Here is a 27,091-nt window from a genome sequence, read left to right on the forward strand (position 1 = left end):
GCAGAATATATTCCCATTTAAGTGTCCCTGTATATCTATTTTTACATATCTGGGTATGCATTTATGTATTCTGTTTGGATGTATATACAATGAAGTGTGTGTGGGGGGGTGCACGTATTTATGAAAACTGGGGAAAAAATACAAAACTCTTAGGTGCAAATGTCACATTAAAGTTCTGTATTTAAACACACCGGTCAGAGAATGCAAAAAGTTAGGATTCTCACAATAACATTAATTCACCCCTACTGTAAATATTTTATGGTGCATTTGTAACCTACATCTAATAGCCTAATTAGTAACTGAAAGTATTATATGTGCAGTCTACATGAATCGTTGCTATAAAAACTTGACACACAAAATCACAAAAGGCAGGTAGTTAAGAAATCAATATTCTCGTAACATTAACTCACCCATTCTGTACATGTATAATATTGTCAACATGCGCCAGCCACTCTCGCAGGGATGATGAGTTAGGGTTACCCTGAAGACCTTAACTTTTGCATTCTCTGACATTTTTCTCTTTAAACACAAACGTATTGTTGCATTAGCATTTTATTTGGGAAAAATCTATTTTACATATGCTTTTTAAAAAGCAAAATGTATTAGTACTAAGTTCGCTCTCACTCTCTAGCTTATAATTAATGGAACCTTGCTCTATTGGCAGCATATCACTAAAACATTCTAAAACCCTAATCATTTCTTCAAGTAGTCTTTTTGAATACAGAATATATTATGATATGGTATGATGTAGAGGTTTTATTTGCACTCTTCTTGGATGACCTGTGTAACTCATTAATGGCTTTATGCTAATGCGAATAAAACCTCTTTATGCCACCAGATAACTCAGTGTACAATATATATGCAAACACAAGACTGTAGCGTATATCTGACTGTAGGTACTATAAAGGTTTCTAAAATGATATTTTGTTTTTTAAGGTCCACTATCTTATGAGTTAGCACAGCTAAAAACTTGAGATTGGCTTGGGCTGCAAAATTTGGTTCCATGTACTGAAGGTCCCAGAGTACATGGATATGGGTATCTGAATCAGTTTTGGGTCATGGTCTATGTCTATTAGAAACAATGGCTCTGCCCCGCTGAAGATCTGTGGGATATCTACAGTGGTTAAAAGGTACTGTTTCCTAGCTTGAGCTTTGATGAGATATAGGAGTGTTCCGAATTCTCTTGAAATCAGTGGGGTTGTTTGTTTTGAATTCAGTGAGTCCTGGATATAGCCATATAGTACCTTACCTATTACCTCAGTTGTCCAGGACAGAATTTTACCTGTCGATTTGAGGAGGTCGATTTTTTTTTTTTGGTGGGTATGGCAGGAGGGTGGGAAGGAATGGAACAAATTCAGAATGTAAGAAGCAACCCCAATGAAGAAGGATAAACGGGGTGGAGAGTTGCAGGTAAGGTGGCTCAATGAGATTACTTTAGTTAATCTTTTTTGTCTGCAATGTGTAGCATAATTATAGTTAGAGTCTGACCATCTAAAATGACCAGCAGTCCTGCTTCCTTTGAAGATAATACATGGGAGAATTATGGTTTGGTGATCCTCTGTTACTTGTAAACTGCTGGGGAACATGTGTTCTATCCCTTTTCCTTCTCTCCTGTTCAGTACTCTGGGAATTTACACAGACGTTTCCATTTAGAAAGGCAGGAACAGTTTGTTAAAGACAAGGAAGATGGCAGATCTGTGAACTGGAAGGAACGATGACCGTGTTCCTCTTGATTTTTTTTAAGCTGTGGTGCCCAATGCTTCGTCCAACTTCCATATCAATAAAATGGTGCAGTTCATCTGGAAAAAAAAAATCTGTCCTTCATGATGAGGTACAGTAGCACTTCCCTCGTTTGCTCACAATGACCGCTTTACTACCTCCCTAAATTGGAAGTGAAATACTATCAAGGATAAGTGTGTGTGTGTGTGAGAGAGAGAGAGCACTCGCATGCAATTAAAGGAAAACAGGCTGGCAAGTAAAGGTTCAAAAGGTTGCACACTTTCATTGACGAGACCTCAAACATTGGTTAGTGCAAAATTTGTTCTGGTTTATAAGGCATGTAGTGAGAATCATTTAAAAACAAATTCAGAATCTCTCAGAAAGGTTTGTGAGCACCACAGATTTTGTGACATGGGAAAATGCTAAATAAATGATGAATATGTCTTAAATAATCAATGCCCATTTAACCTCCTTCACTGTCCTTTGACTGCACAGGCTTATTTTATTGTGAGCTCAAAGAATAATTTGTGTGTCAGTTGGACTAACACGGCTGTTACTCTAAAACAGGATGGAAGATTAATAGATATAGTCAAGTAGTAATGCAGCCAATTACAAGGTTCCATTCAGCTGTAGGGCAGATTCTTCTGATTATGTCCACTATATAAATAGGTTCTGCAAAATCATATATACACATCCTGTAAATATTTTATAACCCATGGCACTGCAAATACCACCTTGATGAAAATATATTTGAATGAAGAAACAAACCATCATAGAGAAGCTCTCAGCCTCTGTTGCTAAAGGAATTCAGACAGTAATACTACTTGGCTTTTGGATTGAGTGGTCGAGTATTTTATTTTATTCTATTTGAAATAACAGTCCCTAAGATCAGGTGTGATTATCCCTCTTTTGTCTTTACCTGTATATACCCTAAACTGATGTTGATTGTGCACCACGTAGCTCTAAACTGTTTTTTTCCCCATTTTTTTTAAAATTATTTTAGTGAAGGTAAAATTAAGTATGGGCCTGATCCAAGCCCAATAAAGTCATTTACTCCTCTGGGCTTTGGATTTGGCCCTATGCTTCCATTAATGGTGATATTAAACCAGGATGATCTTAATCAAGGTGCTCTCTATTTATTATTGCTAGTGTGCTTCAATATGTGCTTTGCACAGTTAGCTATAAATGAGTTGTTTTTTACCTTTTGACAAATACCAGCATTGTGTGTGCACATCAGCTCTATGGATTCTGTGTCTCTACTGTAGTTTCTTTTATCGAGGACCATATTGTTCCTTCCCAAAGACATAATCACTGGGCGTGGGATCAGTTTCCAAGCAAAACTCTGAAATTCACCTGAAGGAGTGTCCTGCGATTCTTGCCCTCTAGGAGGAAGAGTTTGCGGGTGCAGGGAGGCATGAGTTATACAGAGTGTTAGCTCTGAAGCCTATATATCCTGATGATGTGTGGGGAAAGAAAGATCCAGTTCCACAGAATGTCGACTCTTCCATGTAGTAGTAATGTGTTTAACGTTACAGCTAAATCAGGATTTGTGATTGAGAGAGATTTAGAGCAAAACAAAAATTAGTTATAGATAATGTTTTAGACAATTATAGAATAAGAAAAATGTTTTCCGAATACATGTGCAGAAATGCATGCAAACTTTTGCACATGCCCAAGTTGTATATGTAAAATGTCTAATGTTTGAAGAATATAATTTCCAATATTTACACATCTCATGCATACATTTCACACAGATTATGATGGCCCATGTGACACAGACTTTCAATGGAAACATTACATGACACAGTTTGCTGAATTAAAATGTAAATAATACCATACCCAGGGGATCCCTATCACCCTTATGAACACCAGTGTTCTCTGCCAGTTACGATCGAAAGGTCCTTGGGTCACAGCTGTCATGCATACCACAGTTGCATGGAAAGTTACTGTATATCATGTGATGCATATTGTGCATTGTCGCATTTGCATGTGCTTTTTTAAATTGATTAATTATTGATTAATTAATTTTAATTAATTTTAATTTAATTTAATTTAATATACATGTAGGGTGAGATTTTCAAAAACACTCCGTCTTGATCTGCCTCTTCCCACATTGATGTCAATGGGACTTTTATTATTGGCTTCACCAGAATTAGGGCTATGCTGAGCACTTTATAAAATCACCCTTCTGGATGCTATGTGTTGAAACAAATAAGGCAGTCTCCACTTCTGGATGCTATACGTTTGTGACTCAGGTCTGCATTATGGGATTTGTTCTCATTTGCTATTTTACAAGTATAAATATGCAGGTTTGGGAGGTTTCCCCTCACCCCCTTTATACAAGTCCCAATGAAATGAAAAAGCATTGTGGAAAGATCAGTTGACACAATTTTTTTGATATTTAAAGAAATTAAAGTAATGTTTAACTGAACTAAATTAACAGCAAGTATACGTAGAAGCTACTTTTTAAAATAAACGTACACAGTGAAACAGTACTTATTATGTATACTGGTGCCTGATCCTGCAACTGGTAGCAAGGAAAACGTTTATTAATCTGGAACTAATAAGTGGCTTTCATATAGAAACCAAAACCAAGATGGTAAATAGTTGTATTGTGGCTTACCTAAGGGCAATTTGGCATGTCTGTTTAATGGGTTTTCGTTCTACTTGGACTGTTTTATACATCTCTAGCTCTCGAAGATTGCCCCCTGGAGGTTTAAGTGAAAATCTGGAGCTTTTAATGCATTTTAATCTTTTATTCAAAGCTTTTAATAATTTACATGGTGGCAAGATCATTGTGATGCCATGATTCTACTGGGAGTATTGGGAAGGTTGGGTTTTAAGTGCAAACCTACTGTACCTAACTTGACTTTTCTCAGTGCAATATTGACCACTTTTCCTGAATTAGTTTTGTTTATTTGTAAGACTGTACTTCTCTTGCTGTCTCTCTTCTCTGGTATTTCCCCCTCTATGATTTTGGCAAATATGTTGGTGGGATTTTGCTTAATAAACAAAGTGTATTAAAATGAATAACATCCTGATACTGAACTTACTGAAGGTGTAAAATGGTGTTAGAGATAAGGGTATAGATAGGTATTCTTAAAACTGTGGGCCAGATCTTTAGCTGAACTTGAGCCATACAAATTTATACAAGCAGAGAATGTAGCAAAATAGATTTAACTGCATATTGCAGACTTGCTAAATTACAAAGGTGTAAGTTTGGGTTTTTTTGTTTTTAAATCTTTAATTATATGTATTTAGCACCATCATGTTACAAATTTGTGAGTGCTGTTTTTTTTCTCTTAAATTCTTAGAATGTAGCTTAATAACCATAATTTTTAAAAAGCCTTATGATGTATTTCTCCAGCACTTGGCATCGTACAGTCATTTTGGTCTCTCAAAACTTTCTCTAGATTGAGTTGCTGTTGGTTACTGATATTCCTTAATTTCAAAAGGAAACACTTTCCAGCTCAGTTCCTCACGGTTAACACACTCAAACATTTGACTTAAATACCAGTATCTGATGTGGATTACATCAGACATTTTAAAACAGGAATAACTCTAACTTGAGAACCCCATTTGTTAAGAAGGACTGAACTAGGACTCCCTCATTATTTTAAATCTTTTCATGCTGCTGTTTCATATCTGGAGACATGAGCCTTGGTCTGTCTCCATAGCTAGCCCATCCTTGCCATCCATAATTCAGCACTGTTTGCCATCCCCACTGTCTGAGGGAAACCAGGTAATGAAAAAGAAAAGAGGTTGCAAGACTGGATCATAGTGAGTAGGAGTTTAAGAGAAATCATGCCAAGATCTAATCAGAAGTACATTTTTAGACCTTGAAAGTAAAACCAACCGGGGGAGGGGGGAAGTTAGATCCTTATTACTGTTGTAATTTTAGGGCAATTATTTAAAGTATGGTACTGTTCCTCAGTTCACATACCTTCAGTCTTCTCCCTTTTCTTCAGCCCTGCAGCTATACATACCTTCTCATTGTTTCCACCCAACCTGAAATACAGTGTGTAGTTTACACCCAGAAATTCATAGGTTGATATTTTATACTATGTACAGTAGAATATAAATCCCTTTAAAGCACTTGGCAGACTATCTCGATGAGCTGGGCACTTTATTTCTCTGATTGACATTACTATGGTATATTCCTCATGAGCCAAAAAGATATCTTAGAATTGGGAAGGGTACAGAGAAAGGCAACAAAAACGATTAGGGGTATCGATCGGCTTCCATAGGAGGAGAGATTAAAAAGACTGGGACTTTTCAGCATGGTGGGGCTTGCAGGCTGAAAGGCTGTTTGTGAACAGCCGATGTGGGAGCTACTTGAGCAAGTCATTTTAAGGCACCCATGGTTGTAGGGCAGGGGTGATACAGCCCCTCCATTAGTCTGAATTGTGCCCCGATATGTCACAGTGCACCTCTGTGTGTACCTTTCCATATAACATGTGTGGATGCATGATGGTTTCTACTGTAGAATTGCTTTTCACATTGTGGGTTATTTTCTGCTGTTGAATGTTTTTTTCTTTTAATTACAACATGGAATATTTTATAATGTATCGTGGTGTGTTTGCTCCTAAGAGAAGATTTTTATCTGTGTGTGTGTGTGTATTTTCCTCTGAATGGAAGAGAGGGCGGAAGGATATGCATGTGCACACACACACACTGACCCTGTTGGAGATAAAACTAGTACTTTAAGCACTAAAAGCACAGCTTTCTATCACCTTTAACCTAAAGGAGTAACTGCATTAGTGGTCTCATTAGTAAGCCTTTGTTGTGCACTGTCCATTGGAGGAGACATAATTCACGTATCTGGAGTGTTACTCTTGCCAAAGGAAGCCTGTCCCAAATATTTGATGTACATAAGCGTTCAACTCTACATACGAGTTACCACTTGGTAATGACCTCCAAAAAGGGTTGGCGGGGGGACTGAACCTGGAACTTTGATACCAAAACCACATGCCTCCCCAAAATTCAATCCGTGCTGATGATCCACATGCACTGGGCTATTAGAGTGTTGTGTACCTACTTAAAGAGGACAAAATCACATGTAAGGAGGCTACTTTTACCTTTTCCAGCGGTGCTGAACCTTAGCAGCAATATTCTGTTTCCATTTGTTTTTTCACAAGCTGGCTTCTGACTAGCTTTGTAAATAAAGGCACAGTTAAAACACTTTTAGTAATGTATTTCTTGATGATGACTGATAACCTTGTTGTTTACAGATCAATAAAAGGAACAAATGTATGATGCAGCTGTACTGTTTTCTCCATGTTTAAAGGGATTTTTTTTCCCTATTGAGCTCCATCATAACTAAGTAACTGTTATAATAAAAATTGAGCCTAAAATTTCCTTTGTGGTTCTCAAAACTTGCTATGGGCTTGCTGTTCCTTGCATCTTACTCATTTCCATCTTTGCCCTTGCAGATTTCAAAGAAATCACACTTCTAATGTACTAAAGCATAGTAGTATCTAGGGTACTCCACAATGTTAAGACTCTTCACCACTCCTAAGTTCTGCAACTTTAACTTGGAGGCTTTTTAAAAAGTTATATTATTTCTTCTTCTTCATCCTGCAGAACTTGTTATTGCAGGCAATACTCATCCTGAGCTGGCCATCTCTGTCTGCTCCTTGCAGCTCTCCGTGATTTGAGGGTCACTCTTTCGCTTGCGCTGACTACCTGTTTGGAAATCTTCATCTTCTGAGTAACGTCCTTTCTTTAATTCCTTATTCTTATTTTTTATTTGAGGCTTATTATTTTAGGATGCTTTATATGAAGGCTGATATTTAATTATATTTTCAATGTATTGTAATTGCATGTTTCTATACATCTCATAGACAGTGTCAACTAGCTTAGAAAATTTTTAACTCAGCATAATTTAGTACGAATGAAGTGGACAAGGGCCTCTGGATTTAAAACGTTTTTAGAGTCCCCACTCTGTCACTCAAACACATTTTAAAGAAAGAAAGAAGCAGGACATGTGAATTCAGGACTCTACTTTTTTTGTACTGCTCATACTAAGCCATCCATATGCCAATGGGGCACAGCTTATCAGCCCTTTTCCCAGCATTGTGCAGAACACATAATTAGTGATAAACTTAAAAAAAAATGAAGTGGGGAAAACCACAAGACAAAGCCACTTACGGGTATTGTTCCATAAAATATATTCTCATTTGCCAAATGTAAAAAGTTAAAACAAGTTGCTAACGAGGTTTATTTCAGGTTGCTATCAGGGCATTACAAGCAAATGCACACCTATTTTAAGAAAAGTTATTTGATAACTTCTCTTTAAGGGAAATGCTCAGTTGTAGTCTCGTTATCTAGTTTGTGTTTTACATTCAGATCCTGATGCTGAGTGTTCTTTAGTAAAGAGCCAATGGGAGCTAGGGGAACTCTGCAGCTCAGAAGACTGGCTAATACCTTGCAGAAATGAGTCACAGATTTCCACTGCTTTTCAAAGTAATATGGGATTTTGTTTCCTTTGGTATTAATAGAAGCTAAAAATGAGTATTTTAAAAAAAATATTAGAGAACTACCGACTGCCCCATCGAGTCGAATCAGCATCTGAAAATATTTTCATGTAGTGGGCAGGTTACATGTAGAAATCCCCAACACTGTGAAACTCAAAGAAATCTCAGAAATTAGAGATGGGCAAACAGGATTTATCCAGTTCATTCTTCTGACCTCTTTCCAACATAGATCTAACACCTTGGCCTTCCTGATTATGCTCTACTTAATTGTAGTGTCTCTTAAAATTATCAGCGTGAGCAGGAATACTTTAGAGAGTTATATGTTATGATTTCATTTATCATTAGCTTGAAAGCTTGCTTATGTGTATCCTGGTAAGTATCTGCATGGGCTGTTTAGAGTCCATGGAGCTGTAATGCACATTTTTGGTTTATTTGATTTGTTACCATCAATGCATGAATCTTTTTAATTTTTAAGATTTCATTTCTTTTCTTTCCTTTTTTTTAAAGGCCCTGTGGAATTCTCCATGTACTGACGGCTCAGTTTACAAACCAATCAGCATCTCATTGGTTCCAACATTATTAAATTAAAAAACAGCATCTGGACACTCTGCGCTTACGGATTTAATTAAATATTGATGAATATTAAATGAGCCTCCATTTACCAGTACTTCCCATGTTTACTTAACTTGCAAAATACTACTATTTGATAAGCTTTGCATTATCAAAAATGAGACTTTTTGACTAATCTGCACTAATAAATTTATCAATAAATTATCAAGTTATTCATTATCTAAAATAAAACAATTGTGTACAGCTATGTTATTAAAAATAACTAAGAAATAACAGTCTATTGACCCTTGAATCTCTGAGATGAAAGAACATATTTTAAAAGTCCACAGTCTTATGAAAATGAACCATTAAGTTGGAAAACTTTTATTCTCTGTCTTGTAGCAGTAATAGATGTCCATCAGTAGTGAACGCAACAGCAACTCCTTTAAATGCATGATGTATTGGGTACATATTCATTTTCTTGTATAAATAATGGTTTGTAATCTTTAGGCGAAATTCTGCCCACATTTATTCGTGTGCAGTGGATTTCCATGAGCGTAAGGGAGGTCAGAATTAATCCACTTGTTTTTTTAAGGAAGCATTAGGCCATATCCTTTAGGGTACAGAGTACTCTTTACTTGTGTTGAAGTCATTGGAGCCATTGTTTTGTTGTCCTTCAATTCTACAGTTTTTCCTAAGAGTTTCAGTTTATATGAGACATCTTTTACAGTGCAGCTGAAGCAGATGAATGAACTATAAACTGTATTCACCGGCCTTGGTTAAGAGATTATACAAAAGTGTATTTGTCTATGTAGACCGCAGGTGACTTCTTGGACCCATCCTTAAAAAAATCTGTACTCACTAGGTAAAGTTCAAATTAACCCTTTTGAGGTATTTTTAACCAAAGAAATCAACATAAGGTAACACAGTGAAACTCAAACCTTCTCCCCAGGCTTGGCTGCTCCTAAACTTCCTGACCTAGGGCTATCTGGCTTTACCATAACTTGGATCGTCTTTTATCCCCGCAGAGAGCCATTTCTACTTCCCTAATAACCAGGTTGGCTAGGGGAAAAACTCTTAATCCTTTCCCATTCATCACCTGCTACCTGGATGCCTATTCATATTTGTGTTGTCATAGTGCCTAGGTACCGTAGTCATAGACCAAGACCCCATTGTACTAGGCACTGATGTGGAGTTACAGACAAATTGTCATCTTGTTACAGTATCATTATAATGACCATAATGCATATGAGGAAAATGTTTATTGAACATCAGCTGTTGTTTAGCCTCTGGGATCTTGAATTTGAAAAATATGGCATTTTAAACTTGAATTTAAAAAAATCACCTTTTGGCTTTAAAGGTGCCTGAAATAAGTTTAAAAAAAAAACATTTTCCACAATAATATGAGACTGTTCTATATATTCGATTATGTTAACTGACTTGTATATATGATCACTGTAATACAGGTGGCAATATTTATCAATTCTTATCTTTTATGTTGGTTAGCTGCTTTTCTGATCCCCAGACTCTCAGGATCATCTTTTAGGCCAGGGTTTTGCTCTAGGATCTACTAACACAGACCCCCCCCGGTACCCAAGTGGAGACCAGTGGGATTATACATTATTTATACGGAGTGAGTTATTTCTCCCTCTCTCTCTCTCTCTCTCATATATTCGTGTGCACACCCATCAGATTAATTCAATTTAGAAGGTTTGTCTGTTACCACAATACTTGTCCATATGCTGCATAGCATGGGAGAAGCACAGCACTTCACTTGAATCAAGATATAAATGGGGAAATCCTTGCCCCATTGAAGTTAGTGGAAAAAACTCTGATTTCACTGAGGCCAAGATTTCACACCAAAATATTAATGTTTTAACTTATGAGTAAGAATCATTTATATTCTTTTTACTGTTAATTATTTGTCCCAGAACGAAACTAAACTATCGTTGTGGAGCATCTGAAGATAAATAGGACTAATACATAAATGTGAAACGACCTTATTTAATGAGCCACAAATACATGATAAATCAAGACAATTGAATTGATCACCTAGAGATTATTGACTCTTCTCTTTTGCTGTTGTCACTTGTTTTCTCGAGTTCATTCTTATTTCCTTTTCTAGTCTCACTCCCCTTTGTAGTCGTCATGGGAATACAATTATTGCAGCTCCATTCCCTTTTATTCTTTGCCGTGCTTTTTTCATACTTACCATGTTTCTCATGCCACAAACACTAGCCCGTGCAGAAGAAGAATACCTAGAAGAAGAAAAGAGTGGTGATCGTCGCAGTGATTTGGCAGTTGGGTTTGTGTTCTGCCTTAAAGTAGTAAGGAGAACTTCTGAGTGGAGACAGATGTGAATCAGCAAGTACAATAAATCAGTGAAGATGATTTTGGAAAGTAACCCATTTTCAATTTAGGGTTCCAATAATAAAATAAAGTGGTGTTTCCTAGAGTATATAGTCTCATTTTACCTGTGTGCTATCTACAGTCCTGATATGCAGCAGCTTTTGCAAGGTATAACTTCCAATAAAAGATTTTATTTAAGGACAGCAAATCCCTTTTACATGTTGAACTATCATTTCCAAAACTATTATGGTGGAGGGCATGATCTTTGTGAATGTCATTACAATGCAAAGTTGGACATGACATTTGAGCCTTGATGGGGTAATAAGCGCAAGTAACGTATTTTCAACCCTATCCAGAAGTCACCCAACTCCTCCAATACATTTAAACTTTTATCCTTTAATTTTTACTTTCAGTTTTTCCCTAATTTCATATCAGAGTATAAACCAATGAGAAACTATTCATGTTCATGTTTTGCCCAGATGTCTTCTGTTACTCTTGAGCGCAAGACAAAGCTGTTCTGCAAAAATCATGGTTGACATGAGTGGTATTCCAGCCAGCTACTAGGGTACACCATCAGATACCTTCAACTAAGTCAGAGTAACAACAATAATAAATTAAACAGATAGAAACTTCTCAAAAACTCTCTTGAATCTTAGTAAGCACAAAAGGCTCTTGATCTATAAAATTGCTTTTAACATAAGAACAGATTGATTTGTGCCTTTCTTCAGGCTTGCTTTGATGCGGTAACTGTCAATACAAAAGTAAAATTCTGATGTCATTCCATATTAGATTCTCCTCTACGTATTACAGAGAATTAAGCAAGAAAACATATTGATGTAACAGGACATTTGCATTATTATGGAAACATAAAGCAATACAAAAACTCATAATTGCTGTAAAAATTAGCTCTTCTGAGTGTATATGAGCATTTTCCCCAGTACTGAGAACAATTACCTTTAAAAAACACACACAAATGTGGCATGATAACCTTAACTTATTTTCCTATAATGAGCAAAATTGCAGCATTCTGTCCACTGATGATGAACAATATTGCTGGTAGAAATAATTTGTACTTGCATTCAGCTAACACATTAAACAAGCTGTCTGGGTATTTTTTATTTGCATCATATTTTCACATTTTGTCTTTTATTCTGTGATATACTGTCCTCCTCCCATCTTCTATCTCTAGGTACATGCCACCATTTACCAGCTCAGAAAGAGAAGCAAATGAAAAGTGGGTCCCTGAGTAGTCATAGAACTGTAAACTGCTTCAAGTGCAAAAATTGGAGCACTGGGAAAACAGAGGAAGGAACAAGAGCTGGGAAAACCAGGAAGGAACAAGTACCCTGGGTCATGCTCTTGTCTTGGTCTCCTTTGAGGCTTGTGAGAGGAATGCTCCTGGGCCGGTTTTCTTATGAGTAGGACTGCAGGTTTGTCATGGTGGGGAAAAAAGTCACAGATAGACAAATGGGGAAAATCTATTTTTCTGTGACTCAACCTGCAGTTGCAGCTCCCAGGGCTCATGTTTGTTGGGCCTGGGCCGCCCCACTCTGGGTCGCAGTGCAGCTCAAGTTTGACCTGCCCAGCCCTCCATCATGACAGAGCAGAGGACCAAACTTGCACAGTGTTGCAATCCTGCACTACGGTCGCAGTGCCCAGAGCCGTGCTGTAGGCCCAGCCCTGAGGGACAGCAAAGTCACAGGAGCAACTCCCGCAGGCAGGACACAAGAGGTGCCCTTGCAGGATGACAGCAAGATGGGCTCACTCCCCAGCTCCCTGAATCTCTTCTCTGCACCAGGCCAGGATTAGGGTTGCAGTGCTGAGGGCAGAGACTGCTGCTATGTATGGTTGCTGTCCACCTGGTGAGATGAGAGCATTTTTTTTTTAAAAAACGAGGGAGCAATTGCGGTCAATTTAGTAACCCATGATTTTATTACATTTACTGTGTCTCCTCTGATTTTTGATAAAAGAAAAATTACTGTGACAAATCTACTTATAAAAATACCTGTAGTGTGACAAAGGGGAAATTGTCATAAGTGGCCTTGAAGAAGTGGTATGGGTTTATGTAGCACGCCTATCGTGCTGTTTCTGGATATTTTCTATAAGAGCAGAGATCTCCCCGCCCCTCCATGTTCTTCTCCAAAGTTTGCCTTCCCCACAGTGCAATGTAGTCTGCTGTTTGTGAGACAGTTTCCCCTTCCACTCCAGAGGTGGCTGCATTCATGTGACTGTATGTATAGTTTGTATAAATTCCTTCAGGATTAATTTAATGTAACTAAATCTATGCTTTTCTACGACTGGAATTCTTAAGAGCTAAAGCGGGGTGTTTGGGTTAGACAAGCAACTCCAAATTATGTAGAGTGTCAGAGACCCCATTTTTAATTTAAGGATGACAAGTAACTATCAGCCATTGACCTTGCGATAAATAGCATCTTAAGTACCCTAGCTTCTGCTCAAAGAGGTGATTATTCCACACCCACGTTCGCTGTTACTCCTGCCATCGTCCTCAACTATCACCATCCAGGTGTTCCAAAAGTTTTAGATATGCTCTTCTGTGCCATAGAAATCTGTGACTGTCTTCTTAGTCCGGTGATTTACATGGGCAGAACAGCAATAACTTAAATTATACATTTTCCTTTTCCTTCCTGTGTTACATTTTAGGAGCATAATATTAAACAACTGCAGTAAAATTTAGTTGTATTTTTCTGTTAGACGACTTGACATTTATAAGAAAACCGACATTTCCATTCTTTAGCAGACATCCTGCACATTTTATATGATCTGCAAAGAAACACTTGTGAAAGAACTTGATTGTGTGATGCTTTCATGCCAAACAGTCAACTGACAAATAAAATAACACAGACTTCAAGGAATGTATCCTCTGACATTATCTAAGTGGTTAATGTGTATAATTATGTGAAAATAGATTGGAACTTTAATCATAAATGTAATAGTGCTTATGTTCTCAGTTAGCAGTAATGATTTAGATAGGCTGTACTGTACAAAAAGAGAAATCTCAGCCAATTTGGTCAAAGTATAGGTCTTGCAAAAGAAGAGTTGTGTAAAGAGAAGTTTAGTAAATCTTTCATGAGTGTTGTCATCTTGTTTTTGTTAATCCACTGGATCTCTCTCTCCCTTCTCCCTACTCACTTAAAGCAAAATTCTCATCACCACCATTCCACAACACATCCATTAACTTCAGTGGGAACTTTGCAAGACTACGGCAAGCAGGATTTACCCTCAAATCATAAATGCTGTAGGCTCCAGTACCAAAAGTTAGAATGGGCCAGATAAAACATGAGCTGCTACTATAACTAGAATCACACACAGTAATATATAGCCAGCACCTTAAGTACATTTCATATTAACATACGAGTTTCATGATAACTTCCATTGTTGTATGCACTTTTGTTATAGCTGTGTTGGTCCCAGGATATTTGGAAGACAGGATGAGGGCTGTGGAGGAGGAATACTTGAGAGTCCCACTTCATTCTTGCTTTCTTTGTTTTCAACTGCTGCTTTATTTTTTTCTCTTTCCTCAGAGGGGAGTTGGTAAGAATGCAAAGATGATTACTGTTCTCTTTCCACCATTTCTTCTTGCTGCTGCTTTGAGTAATTTTTCTTTCAGGGTGGTGGAGTGGAAGGAATGGATGGAATGGGGCCTCAGTGGATTCATGTCAGATATTTTTGGTGTTTGCTTAGTTCTATTGTACAAACATCTTTGTGCAACCTTGCCAATATATCTTAGTCCACGTTTGAGATATATACATATTCTTCCAGTCCTGGGTATCCTTTCCCTGATGACTGCTGCTGCTGTAGCAAATTTTGAGGTGGTTCTGTGATTACAGATGAATCCCTGAGGAGAAATTATACTAAGACCTTCAAAATTACCTTTCCTTTTATACCTAGGGTCTAATCCTGGTATACAGGATGGAATAAAAATGCTGGTATAATATTTGTGCTGTCTGGCACCCAATAGTGATTTCATCTCAAAAGAGTGTTTCTACTTTACTTTTATAAAATCCTACAGCTTATTCCTTATATTAGACCCAAGAAATAATCACTCATTATTTTGGAACACAGTGGGGAGAGGCATAGTAGCTTAGCCAAGATCATGAACAGGATGCTGTTGTGTAGCGTGAATTTCAGGTCTGGCTTCCTAAAAAGAGGCATTCACTTCCTGACTCTGGTTTTTCCCTTTCCTCTGGCAGTATTTTCCAAGTATCACTTGCAATGTTAGAATTCTTCAGCAGACGCTTGACGCTATGTTTACTAGTACAAGAAAGTTGGCATCTATGCCGTCATGAATCTTCAGTTTGTTGATGGTTCAACAATTTATTCACAGAATGCGCAGGGAGCATTTGAATAACACTGTGGAATTTGAATGCAATGTAGAATATATGAATAGCCATATGATTTTTTTTTGGAATTCCTAACTAATATAATACCAGAAGACCCAATGCATAACATGAGCCAAATTCATAACTGGTGTTTGCAAATAGATTGGGAGAGTTCCACTGACTGAAATTTGTTACAGCTGTTTACCACAGTGGTGAATTTTAACCCAATGTTTTTTAAAATACATCCATTCCTTCATGAGCCCGAGAATTCTGGATAGCATCCACTTTTCACTCTGAATTTATTTTAAGTGTGATTCCATGGTAGTCATTGTCATTCTAAAAATGAATCGATCATTTTGGTGAATATTGTCTGTCTTACAGACAAATTATATAGCTGTTACACACACAGGTGGTTTGTGTTATAGTACTAAGAGAAAGTGCTTGGGTAGGTGAATGTGGGAGCCTTTTTTACCTCCCATAAGTAGAAGGGGGAAGAGCACTTAACTGGTTTTCTTCACTCTTTAATGCTGTTATTTCTCTGTCTTTTCCGCCAGTCTTGCATCTCTTGTTGCCAATTTTGCAACTACATCTTGCTGTTGGGAATCTTTTGATGTTTTCTTAGTGGTACAGTTTATGTTCTTACTCATTATTTCCCCCTGATATTCCTTTTTTGTTCTCCTTTTATCTTGCAGTATTCTTTTTATTCTTTCTCCCCCACAACACAGTCCCATTTGGCTCATAATTTACTTCTCTTTCCTATAACACCATTTTTATCACTCTGAAAGCATGTTTTTCAAATGTTTTTTTTAAAAAACACCGAGAACTAGAAAATCATGGGTTTTTTTCTTTAAATTACTATTTGTCTAGATCTTGTTTCTTGTTTGGGTTGATGGGGGAGGGAGGAGATTAAAGATATTTGAAATACATTATCCTTACAGAATGGTCCAAAAGAATTGAAAAGAATCATAGAAATGTAGGTCTGGAAGGGACCTTGATAGGTCATCTAGTCCAGTTCCCTGCACTGTGGCAGAACGAAGTATTATCTAGATACCCTGATACCCTGGTGTTTGTCTAACCAGTTCTTAAAAAAACTGCAGTGATTGAGACTTCACAACTTCCCTAGAAAATTTGTTCCAGTTCTTAACTACCCTTACAGTTACGAAGCTTTTCCTAATAGCTAATGTCAATCTCCTTACTGCAGTATAAGCCCATTACTTCTTGTCCTGTCCTCAGTGATTAAGTAGAACAATTTATCCTCCTCCTCTTTATAACAAACTTTTATGTACTAGAAAACTATTACGTCCTCCCTTAGTCTTCTCTTCTCCAAGCTAAACAAACTTTCCTCACAGGTCACGTTTTGTAGACCTTTTATCATTTTTGTTGCTCTTCTCTGGACTCTCTCCTGTTTGTCCACATCTTTCCTGAAATGCAGTGCCCAGAAGTAGACACAGTATTCCAGTTGGTTAGCAGAGTGGAAGAACGACGTCTTGTCTCTTGCTTACAACACTTCAGGTAATATATCCTAGAATGATGCTTGCAAGTTTTTTGTTGTTTTTCTTTCCCAGTACTCTTTCCTAGGCAGTCATTTCCCTTTTTTTTTTTTCAATTTGTGCAATTGATTGTTCCTTTCTAAGTGTAGTACTTTGCATTTCTTCAGTTTGTCAAGATAATTTTGAATTCTAATCCTGTCATCCAAAGCCCTTGCAACCCCTCCTAGCTTTGTATTGTCCACACACTCTGAGCGTACTTTCTATGACTTAACCCAAATATGCCCTTTCAGTTCAATTATGAACCATTGATAACTACTCTCAGAGTACAGTTTTCCAGCCAGTTTTGCATCCACATTATGGTAGGTTAATCTAGACTATATTTCTCTCATTTGTTAATGAGAAGTTCATGTGAAAGAGTATTATTTATTTGGCATATGCAGTCCAGTCAAGCAAAGCCACAGTGTTCTTATCAACAATGTTCAAGGCACAAAGACCCCCAGGAAGTCAAGTTATTTTGTAGTCCTCAACAATGTGTGTCATGGTCTCTAAAATGCCATTGAAATTCCACTGCAGCATAAATTCTGTGTCCAGTATGAAACCGGTCCAGAAGGCTCCATTGCCTTCGCAGTAAATCAAACCTGGGTTGATGTTGAGTGGGGTCCAAGACAAGATCGTTAGTTGCCATCTTCTCTGCTGACCATGAAGCTCGCCCTGCATCCTCTACTGTAAATCTCTCACCCAGTAAACTTATCCGCAATGGGAGATGTGAGGGCAGATGACCATGCTGTGGATTAAACAATTATTTAATTATCAATAAATGTGGCATATCACACACTTTCTTCACAAGCTTTGCTGTGCTTTCCTTTCTGTGAACACTGGGTGGAGCAATATTTCAGAGACAGTATCAAAACTCTTACTAAGGTGAAGATATGACCTTATCTGCTTCATCCCCATCCACAGGCTCGTTAACCTGTTAAAGGAGGATATTAGGTTGTTTTTTTACATGTTATTGATAAACCCATGTTGACTGTTACTTATTACCTTGTTTTCTTCTGTATGCTTACAAATTGATTATTTTATTTGCTCCGTTATCTTTCTGGCTACCAAAGTTAAGCTGATGGGTCTCTGCTGACTTGAAGATATCTACGTTCTCTAAAAGAAAAGGAGTACTTGTGGCACCTTAGAGACTAACCAATTTATTTGAGCATAAGCTTTCGTGAGCTACAGCTCACTTCATCAGATGCAGTGAGCTGTAGCTCACGAAAGCTTATGCTCAAATAAATTGGTTAGTCTCTAAGGTGCCACAAGTACTCCTTTTCTTTTTGCGAATACAGACTAACATGGCTGTTACTCTGAAACCTGTCATTACGTTCTCTAAGTAATTCTTAACTTTTTTTTTCATATTTTAGCATCAGATCTCCATTTACACTGATATGCACTATGTTAGTTGTCCAATCACTGCAAACTTTTTTGGTGAAAACTGAAACAAAAAAGGGTATTTAACACTTTAGCTATTGCTGCATTTTCTGTTGTTATCTTTCCCTCTTTATTTAGTAAAGGGTCTACTCTATCCCTGATCTTCCTCTTGCTTCTCATGTAGTTGTAAAATTGCTTTATTGTTATTCTTTATATCCTTAGCTAATTTAACCTCATTTTGTGCCTTGGCCTTTCTACTTTTGCCCCTACATACTTGTGTTGTTTTGGTTTTTTTTTCCTTTTGTGGTGGTTGTTTAACATTCTTCCTTTGTAATGTGATCTAGTTTCCACTTCTTCTATGACTCTTTTGTGTTTCAGGTCATTGAAGATCTCCTGGTTAAGTCAGGTGGCCCCTTATCTTTCCTATGGATTCATGTAGTTTGCTCTTGTGCCTTCAGTAATGTCTCATTAAAATACTGCCAAGTCGCCTGAACTTTTTTTCCCTTAGACTTGCGTCTCATGGGATCTCACCTACCAATTCTCTTAATTTGCTAAACTCAGACTTCAAGTCCATATTCTTTATTCCACTGTTGTCCCTCTTACTAATCCTTAGAATCATGAACTCTTACTGTTTCATGATCACTTTCAGTGAACTTTCTGTTACAGTTAAAATACTAAAATATTGCACTAAAACCTACAGAAAGGATATCATTCTTTGTTGAATTCTGTAGATTGTAGTGTAATAGCTAGAAAATCCTTTTAAGTTTATATAGAACCCGATTGGTTTTATCTTATTACATTTTATAGGACTATCCTATAAAGGTTAGTTTCCCCCTTAGTCCTTTTCCACTTCTTTGGCTACAATTCTCTACTCTGTTTTTAACCCTGGTTCTCAAAATATTTTTTTAAAAAATCCACCTCATACAAAATGCACATTAAAAATTGACCATCCCTTTTGTGCAAACTTTATCTAACAGCTTCAAAACAAAACTAGACACGTTGCCCTTTGTGATGTGAGAACTCTGTCTCTCCCTCTCACACCGAGCTAAAGCAATCATGTGAAGAGCTTATTTTCCTACTTTGCTAGGAAGTAAATCTCCATTGAACAGTTATTTGCGGCTTTAATAGTAATATATTTTTTTCCTCTGCAAACATTAGGGCAGGAAGGAAAGGCTCACTGTCTGCCAAGAAAATAAATAAGGGAAAACAAAGGCCTTGCAGCAGGTGTCCATTTCAAACTGAAAAAGGAGCAGGAGGAGGGAGGGATTATTGTCTTCGCTGAATTGTACTGTGATTTAATTAAGGACAGTGCTTTCTTTTTAAAATATTTTTAAGCATTAGGGTTAGACTGATAGTCTGTTCCCTGATTGTTTTTGTTTTGTTTTATAAGACTTAACGCTTTCTAGGCTGTAGAGTTGTTTTAGTTCTAACAGGGGCTTTGGAGCTCCCTAAACAGTTTTTTTACCAGCATTATACAGCATTATGTTTTCTCGGTACTGGCTGCCAAGTATGTTTTCCATTTGACTCTCAAGGTCATTTGTGCTGAACTGAGCCAACCAGCTGTTCCTTTTTATTTAACCAATGAGAGAACCTGCTGCACTATTTATCTCTTCCTCATGGGAGCAAATGCCAACATGGTTATGTTCTCAAAACATACTGTTTGACACCAGATAGAAATGTCTTTCCCAACCAACAGTGATAGCATCTCTGTGGAAGCAAAGAGTGTAACTAAGTGAAGCATTAGGTTGATTAGCCACTGCATTGGTTTGGGAATTTCTTTTATTCACATGTCTCTAGTTAAGAGTCCATATTGGATGAATGTATACACCCAGAATTAGGGAAATCCCTCAGCCCACTATCTTCTTGTGATGCTTTGTGTGAAAATGGTGGTTTATAAACTATAATTGGAATATAATGTTGTTGTTAGTGAGCATAAATCTGAATAAATCTAATTGGAATTCCATAACGTTTCCTTTGCACAGGTGATTTGCAGTACTTTTCTTAATGTATTTAATGACTTTTCTATGGCACTCATCACCATGCTGTCTGAGTACAGAATCTCTTCAAATATTGAATATGCCACACACAAATAGAAAATCACGTGTCTTGAAATTATAGTCATTGATCATGGGAAGAATCATTGACTTGGCACGTTGCTCCTCACTAAACCTGAACAGCACAACTGTAAGACCAAATCTTCCAGTCCTTCTCATTGTGTGTGTACGTACCTGGGCAAAACTCCCCTGAAGTAAGGACTATAGAATTTGACTTAGAGACTAAAGGCAACATTTCTTTTCTGTCAGTCTTTTTTTCAGTGCCAGACACTCACATCTGCTCTACTTCTTTCTTGTAGTATTCTGTCAGTTGTTTCTCTAACCGTCAGATTGTAAGAAATTAATATAATGTTCTGCTTTACTCTTGGTAAATTTAATTACTCTCTGACTAGTGCCAATATTTCTGCATAAGCACAAAAACCATGTTCTGATACTTGAGGCCATGTGTTGGAAAGCCACTCAACATGTTCTTGAATTGAATTGACTGATTATTGCAGGACCAAACCAAAATGCTATTAAATAAACCGAGAAGAGCATATATATTGATCTCCATTGAGGATTTAACATGGCAGGATACAGTACTCCTTCAAAAAAAGAAAAGGAGGACTTGTCGCACCTTAGAGACTAACCAATTTATTTGAGCATAAGCTTTCGTGAACTTCAGCTCACTTCATCAGATGCATCACGAAAGCTTATGCTCAAATAAATTGGTTAGTCTCTAAGGTGCGACAAGTCCTCCTTTTCTTTTTGCGAATACAGACTAACACGGCTGTTACTCTGAAACCAGTACTCCTTCAGAAGATGCTTCTATGAAGACCAAAGGCTTAAAGTTACAGAAAGCACTAAGCCATTCTGAAACCCCTGCATTGTTGTCTGTCGCTCCTTTACCCTATGTCAGAGGAGGCATTCTGATCTTTCTAATTTCCTTAGCCAGCAGCAGGAGGGAAAACCTTTTAACAAGAATTTACAAAATACAAAGAAAGTTTAGATTTCATTACTGGAGAAAGTTTAGATTTCAGAAGTGTGGAAGTGACAACATGACACTGTTGCTCAGATTAGGTCTCCGGTACAGTGCCCTGAGTTACCATAGCACATTAAGGTGAGTTTTATACAACAAAAAGCAATTCTCATGCTCCTTCTTATGCACCTTGACATTTTAATTTTGAACTTAAGGTATTTTTGCCAAACATATTGATTGACTCTCATCAGAGAGAGAGCAATTTTCTGTCTTACAGTTTGGAGCCTCTTGAATTGTTCCACATTCTGGCCTTCTTCAATGAAGTCCCTAGTGCAGAGTGCATTGTGTTCTAGGGTCCATGCCAAAGAAATCTGATTGTAGGATCACAGCCTTTACTTCAGTGGGAATTGAAGGTGCCCAACATCTTTTACATGGAATTTCCTTTTCTCCCTGAATGTTTCTAAAATTATTTGATCCGTTATTAACATTCATTTTATGGGGACATGTAACCAAAAAAGTGACATTTTCTTCATTTTGTCTATATATGGGGCAAGGGTGATTCACATTTAATCTCCACTTGCAGATGTTATTACTAATGCTAATTAATTCCATTTGCAAAGACTATTTAAGATTAGTGCATACCTTTTTAAAAATTTACAGCTGATTAAAGTGAATATAATCTCTAAATTTGTATACATAGATGTTATAATTTGAATATAGTAGATAAAATGTTTTAAGCAATTTGCTAAATTTATATTTGCCTATACTAATTAAGCACCATTTCATTTTATTTGCATTTGCAAACAGGCTATATTCTCATTACTCAAGTTGGTGCTCCATAAGTTGAGGTAAAAACCATGTCATTTTTGGCATGGGACCAGAATATTGAATTTAATGAACTGTATTCCACTTTAGGCTCATTTTCTGATAAATTAAAATAACTAATAACATTTTTATTAGTGTGAATCCACTCATTGATGTAAGGGAGTGAGATGTTAGAATGGGTAACTTTAACTGTTATCCAGAAATATTTCTATTTTACTCTTCTTACGAACTTAAATATTTATGCAGTAAATGGAATCTAGCATGCTTAAAAATACACTGTTAAAGGCAATCATAAGTATTCGATAAAGAAAGCAGAAATGTTTCTTTGTAGGATAAGCAGGCTTTCAAAATCAGAGCAAGACATATATCTGAAAAAGGGATTAAATCTGCAGAGATGCTTTAGTTTTGGTTGCATTGTTTGCAAGAAAATATTTTTTTTTAAATCTGTACCGATCTGCAGAAGAAATTCATCACCTGTACATTATAGTGATTTTTTCAATTAATAGTTTATATAGTAAACTTCAATAGCATAAAATGACATTTGTAACAAGTTTAGAAATTACATTAAGTGTGGTTTAGCTTTCCAACTCAGACTACTGAATTAGTACAAGTTATCTTTTAATTTTTGACTCTGGTTTGTCAAACTGGTTGTCAAATTGTATTTAAAACCATCTGCTGCTGTTTCACTTTTAATTTTTTCTCTCAGTAAGTCAAGAAATTGTGTAGTCTGTAAAGCACTGATCAACAAAACTTCCAAAATATTTTGTTACACGTGGGTGGATTTCTACCAACTGAGAGCACGTTTTAAATGTGAACAGAAGAAATCCTTTTGTCTTGACTTGGGACAATTTGCTTTAAAAAATGATGAGTTAGATATCATTGGGTTGTTTATTATCGCCGTTGTCATGAGACTGACCAGTAAATTTTGTCTGGGGAATTTTTATAGTAGCTTTTCAAAGGTGATGTAAGTTAATTTGAATAGGGAGGTGGTGGAATCTCCATCCTTAGAGGTTTTTAAGGCCCGGCTTGACAAAGCCCTGGCTGGGATGATTTAGTAAATTGGTGTTGGTCCTGCTTTGAGCAGGGGGTTGGACTAGGTGACCTCCTGAGGTTTCTTCCAACCCTAATCTTCTTTGATTCTGTAAATTAATATATAAAACTGAACATGGCCCCATAACATGAGGTAGAATCTTTTGAGACAGTTGTCAGGGGCAACATTTGATTTGGAAATAGGAAGCAGTAGGAACATTAACCACACTTAATACCAATGTAGCATTTTTTATCTAGTGATAGAATTCTGCTTTACAGTGGTGGGTATCATTATCCCCGTTTTACTGGTGAGGAAACGGAGGCCAGAAAAGTGAAAAGCCAGATTTACAATGATGAGGTGCGAAACATGCAGATACATGCCTAGTTGGGTTTACAAAAGAACCTATGTGAGTTAAGCACCTAATTCCCATTGAGTCAATGGAGCTAGGTGCCTCGTATGTTTAGGTGCTTTGGTAAGGCACTAGGCATCTATCTGTAATTTTAGGCACCTAAATGCCTTTGGAACTCTGTGTCCAAGAGACTTTCACAAATTTACACAGCAAGTTAGTGACCTCAGGAATAGAAACCCTCCTGCTACCGCCAGCCTTTCTGTGACCTCGTCTGAACCCCAATCTGACTCTCAGTCCTGTGTCCTGGGTCCTCTGGACCCACACTGCTTCATTGTTTAAAAATGTCTGTATTATAAACTTAACGTATCATGTCAGGAGGAGGATAACTTTAAAAAAAGTCACTTTGTTGATTTAGAGTAACAGATAAAGAATGTCTTAAAGTGTGGTTGATATATTTTCTCACATCAAAAATGCATTAAGTCAATGTTAGTGGTGAAATTTATATCAATAGGCTTCACAGGGAGAGCATAATTAGTTTGAATTTCACCTGCATACTTTTTATACATTTTAAAAGTACTTATAAAAATGCCAAGCAAAGGCTTCTGAATAAATTATTTTGTGTCTAACATTAGATTGCTAGGCCTGTAGGGGAATGTCTACCCTGCAATTAATAAAACAGTGGCACCGAGTCTTAGAGCCTGGGTCAGATGACTGGGGCTGCAGGGCTATAAAATTGCACTGTAGATATTCGGGCTTGGGCCGGAGCTTGGGCTCTGGGACCCCATGATGGGAGAGGGTCCCAGAGCACAGGCTGAACCCCGAGCCCAGACATCTATGCAGCAATTTTATAATCCCGTAGCCCAAGTTAGCTGACCCAGGCCAGTCGTGCCTGTGCAACCAGTCTTTTATCATAGTGTGGCTGTCCTCTAAGTGTGACACAAGCATCATCTCAATGAAAACAGATTTCAGTGGAGGCTGGCAAAAGCTCCTAACCTTTTACGTGCTGAAGTTGATCTAATAGTCCCAGGTCTAATTTCTTAACATGGCTTGATCTGTTCATGAATATTGGGACTTTTTCACGTTTCCACATGCTCTTCGAATTTTCATCTTCTTATTTTAGATCTGTCCAATGATCTAATGTGGTTTGCTGGGCTTAAAAACAGAACCAAGTATTCATTTATTCTTTCCAAATCTACATGCAGTGACACAGTGTTGTTGTGGTTCCAGACTGTTCTCAGATGATCCACTCCAAATATTTTGCTACAGATATACTTCATCAAATGGAACTACAGAAACTGGGAGCCAAACTTTTTTTTCCTCCATCTCTCTGAAGGCATTAAATGTGTATTAAACCGATATTGCAGTAGCAGTGTTTTGTACCATAGTTGGCACATAGTGTGCTTATTTGTTACGCAAATGGTTCTCCTGGTAACCACTTTAAATAGAGAAAAGAACATTAAACAATTCCTTCTCTTTAAAAAAAAATGCTTTTTCAATGTGTTCATTTTTAATGTTAACAAAATTCTGTTTCGTTTTAACATCCCCTCTCCAGAAAGTGGTTTTCTGTTTCGTAGCGCTGAAACTGGGCTCAAACTATGTAAACGGTATCAACTGAATCCTATTGCCTACCACCCACCATCACTCCTTTTGCAAGGCTGAGTTCTTTGGTGTGCCAGCATTTAATAGATCAGCAAAGAGTAAGTGTGGGAGTTTCAAAAGTGCTCAGTGTTGGCTTCACTCTGCTCCTATTTAAATAATTGAGAGTTTTAAACTTGAATGTTTTTTTTCAAATCCCCCTCCTTCTACTCTCCTTACCCCAGTCATCAAGGATTAAACCTGGGATTCAAGTGCAATTCATTTACGTCTGAGGAACAGTGGTGGTCTGATGTGGGGAAGCCTGTACTGCCATAGCTCATGCTATGCTGTTACTGTAGATGGGTAACCTCAGTTTCAGCTATGTCCCTCTCCCTCTTTTCCCCTTGCTCTCCCTTACAATTTGTGCTCTGTCCCTCCTCTTAACCTTTACAAAATGAAGCCCTTCTCTCCTCCCTAGCCCACCGCTAACCCACCAGCCCCAATTAAAACATTGCAATCCAACCCCATGTGATTACATTTTGCAACTTACTGCTGATGGCTTTCTGTATGACTGAGACTTCCTCCTTGGTCCACAGCAGTTCTCTCTGCAACATTCCATCCTGCACACCTTAATGTACCCCACCTCATGTTTGCTGGTTTCTGTTTTACATACTGGGATTAGAACTGGTAGCAGGGGAAGTGTGCCCTATCAGGGACACTGGGAGAGAGTGAAAGAAGGGTTGTGACATTCAACAAATGGTGTGAGGTGTGAATTACAGCTTTTTATAATAAATATTTGTAGGCATGCAAAGGAAAATTCTTTCTTTTCAATTTCTTTTTACAACCCTCCAAATTAAACTGCAGAGCATGGTAGATGGAACAGTCTTAAACATAAAAACCTATCCTTAGTGGCTGAATTTAGCCAGCTTACAGCTCCTCAGTAAGCCACTAATCTTTTAAAGGTTTCCCTCTTGTGTTCCAGAATCTAAGTTCTCATCTAAAAAATGTCTAGCCCTAAAAGTTGTGACAATTACCTTCAAAATGTGAATCTAATGTAATCTGTATAGTTCTTTAGGCAGCCTGAAATGTAGCTCTGTCAGAGGTGTGAGCTGTCCCTATTCATCTTAGTGAGGTATCATCTTTTGAATTCTAACAACAATTATTTGAAGGTCAACAGCGTTAACTATCTCACTGGTAATCAAAGTGTAAGAAAGAAGAGTGGCAATCACAGTGTGTAGATTTGAATAATCTACTGAGAGTGGTGTCTCAAATGGAGCTTGGCTTGTGGGCATAATTTGAAGACTAGACTTCTCCCCCCGTTCATTCCCTCCCCTTGATGGAAAACCAGGTGTCCAACACATTCCATATTCCACTGCAGATCCTCAGCTGTGGGGTATTTTTTTTACCTTTTAACAATCTGCTAATTTGAGAGAGACATTTATGTCAGGAATTGCTGTAATTTGCTCTCCCTGCCATGAAATGGGCAAAAGGAAACAGTTTGTGATAGAGGAGGTCTGTTCTCAATTCCAGTATCTGCTTCCAGTATTGTCCAACAGCCAGACTCAAGGTCCAGTGAGAACCAAGGTCTGAAGCGCAGGACTGGGGGCAATGTTGGAAGGGAAGATCTGGTAAAATCTTTTTCCCAGGCATCTTTGACATGCTTTAGGGAAGGAGCTAAGTAGAAAACCTATCCTCCGAGAAGACTGCAAGTTGTGGAGCTTTTAGCTATAGCTTCCTTTTTCCTCTTTACAGGCTGGGAAAGAAGTTATGAGACTTTTTCACATATCCGTTGTTAGTACAAGGAACTGCCCCAAAGAGGGACCTAGCTGAGAGTCCGGTGGACAGTTCAAGAATCCCCATGTCTAATCAGAAGTGGATTGGAGAAGAGGGCTGGGTTTGTATTCTTCTCTGGAGAAATCGTCTTGGACCTCAGACTTGAAGCTAAGTGCCTGAGATTTGCC

At 37.6% G+C, this 27,091-nt stretch overlaps 1 protein-coding gene across 4 annotated transcripts in view; it reads left to right on the forward strand.

Annotated features, from left to right (window-relative positions):
• The window catches only part of CCSER1 (coiled-coil serine rich protein 1), a 1,064,058-nt gene that overhangs the window by 673,547 nt on the left and 363,420 nt on the right, over positions 1-27,091 (forward strand). The window contains exon 10 of one of the 4 annotated variants that reach the window (XM_084627196.1): positions 8,703-8,902. The exons of the other annotated variants lie outside the window; for them this stretch is intronic. Within the exon in view, the coding sequence (XP_084483322.1) occupies positions 8,703-8,783 (81 nt within the window). The 3' untranslated portion in view covers positions 8,784-8,902. Of the gene's footprint in view, positions 1-8,702; positions 8,903-27,091 lie in introns of those variants that run through there. 4 annotated transcript variants of the gene reach the window in all.

This window comes from Lepidochelys olivacea (genome assembly GCF_965140295.1).
Source record: "Lepidochelys olivacea isolate rLepOli2 genome assembly, chromosome: 4".
Taxonomy (NCBI): Eukaryota; Metazoa; Chordata; order Testudines; family Cheloniidae; genus Lepidochelys; species Lepidochelys olivacea.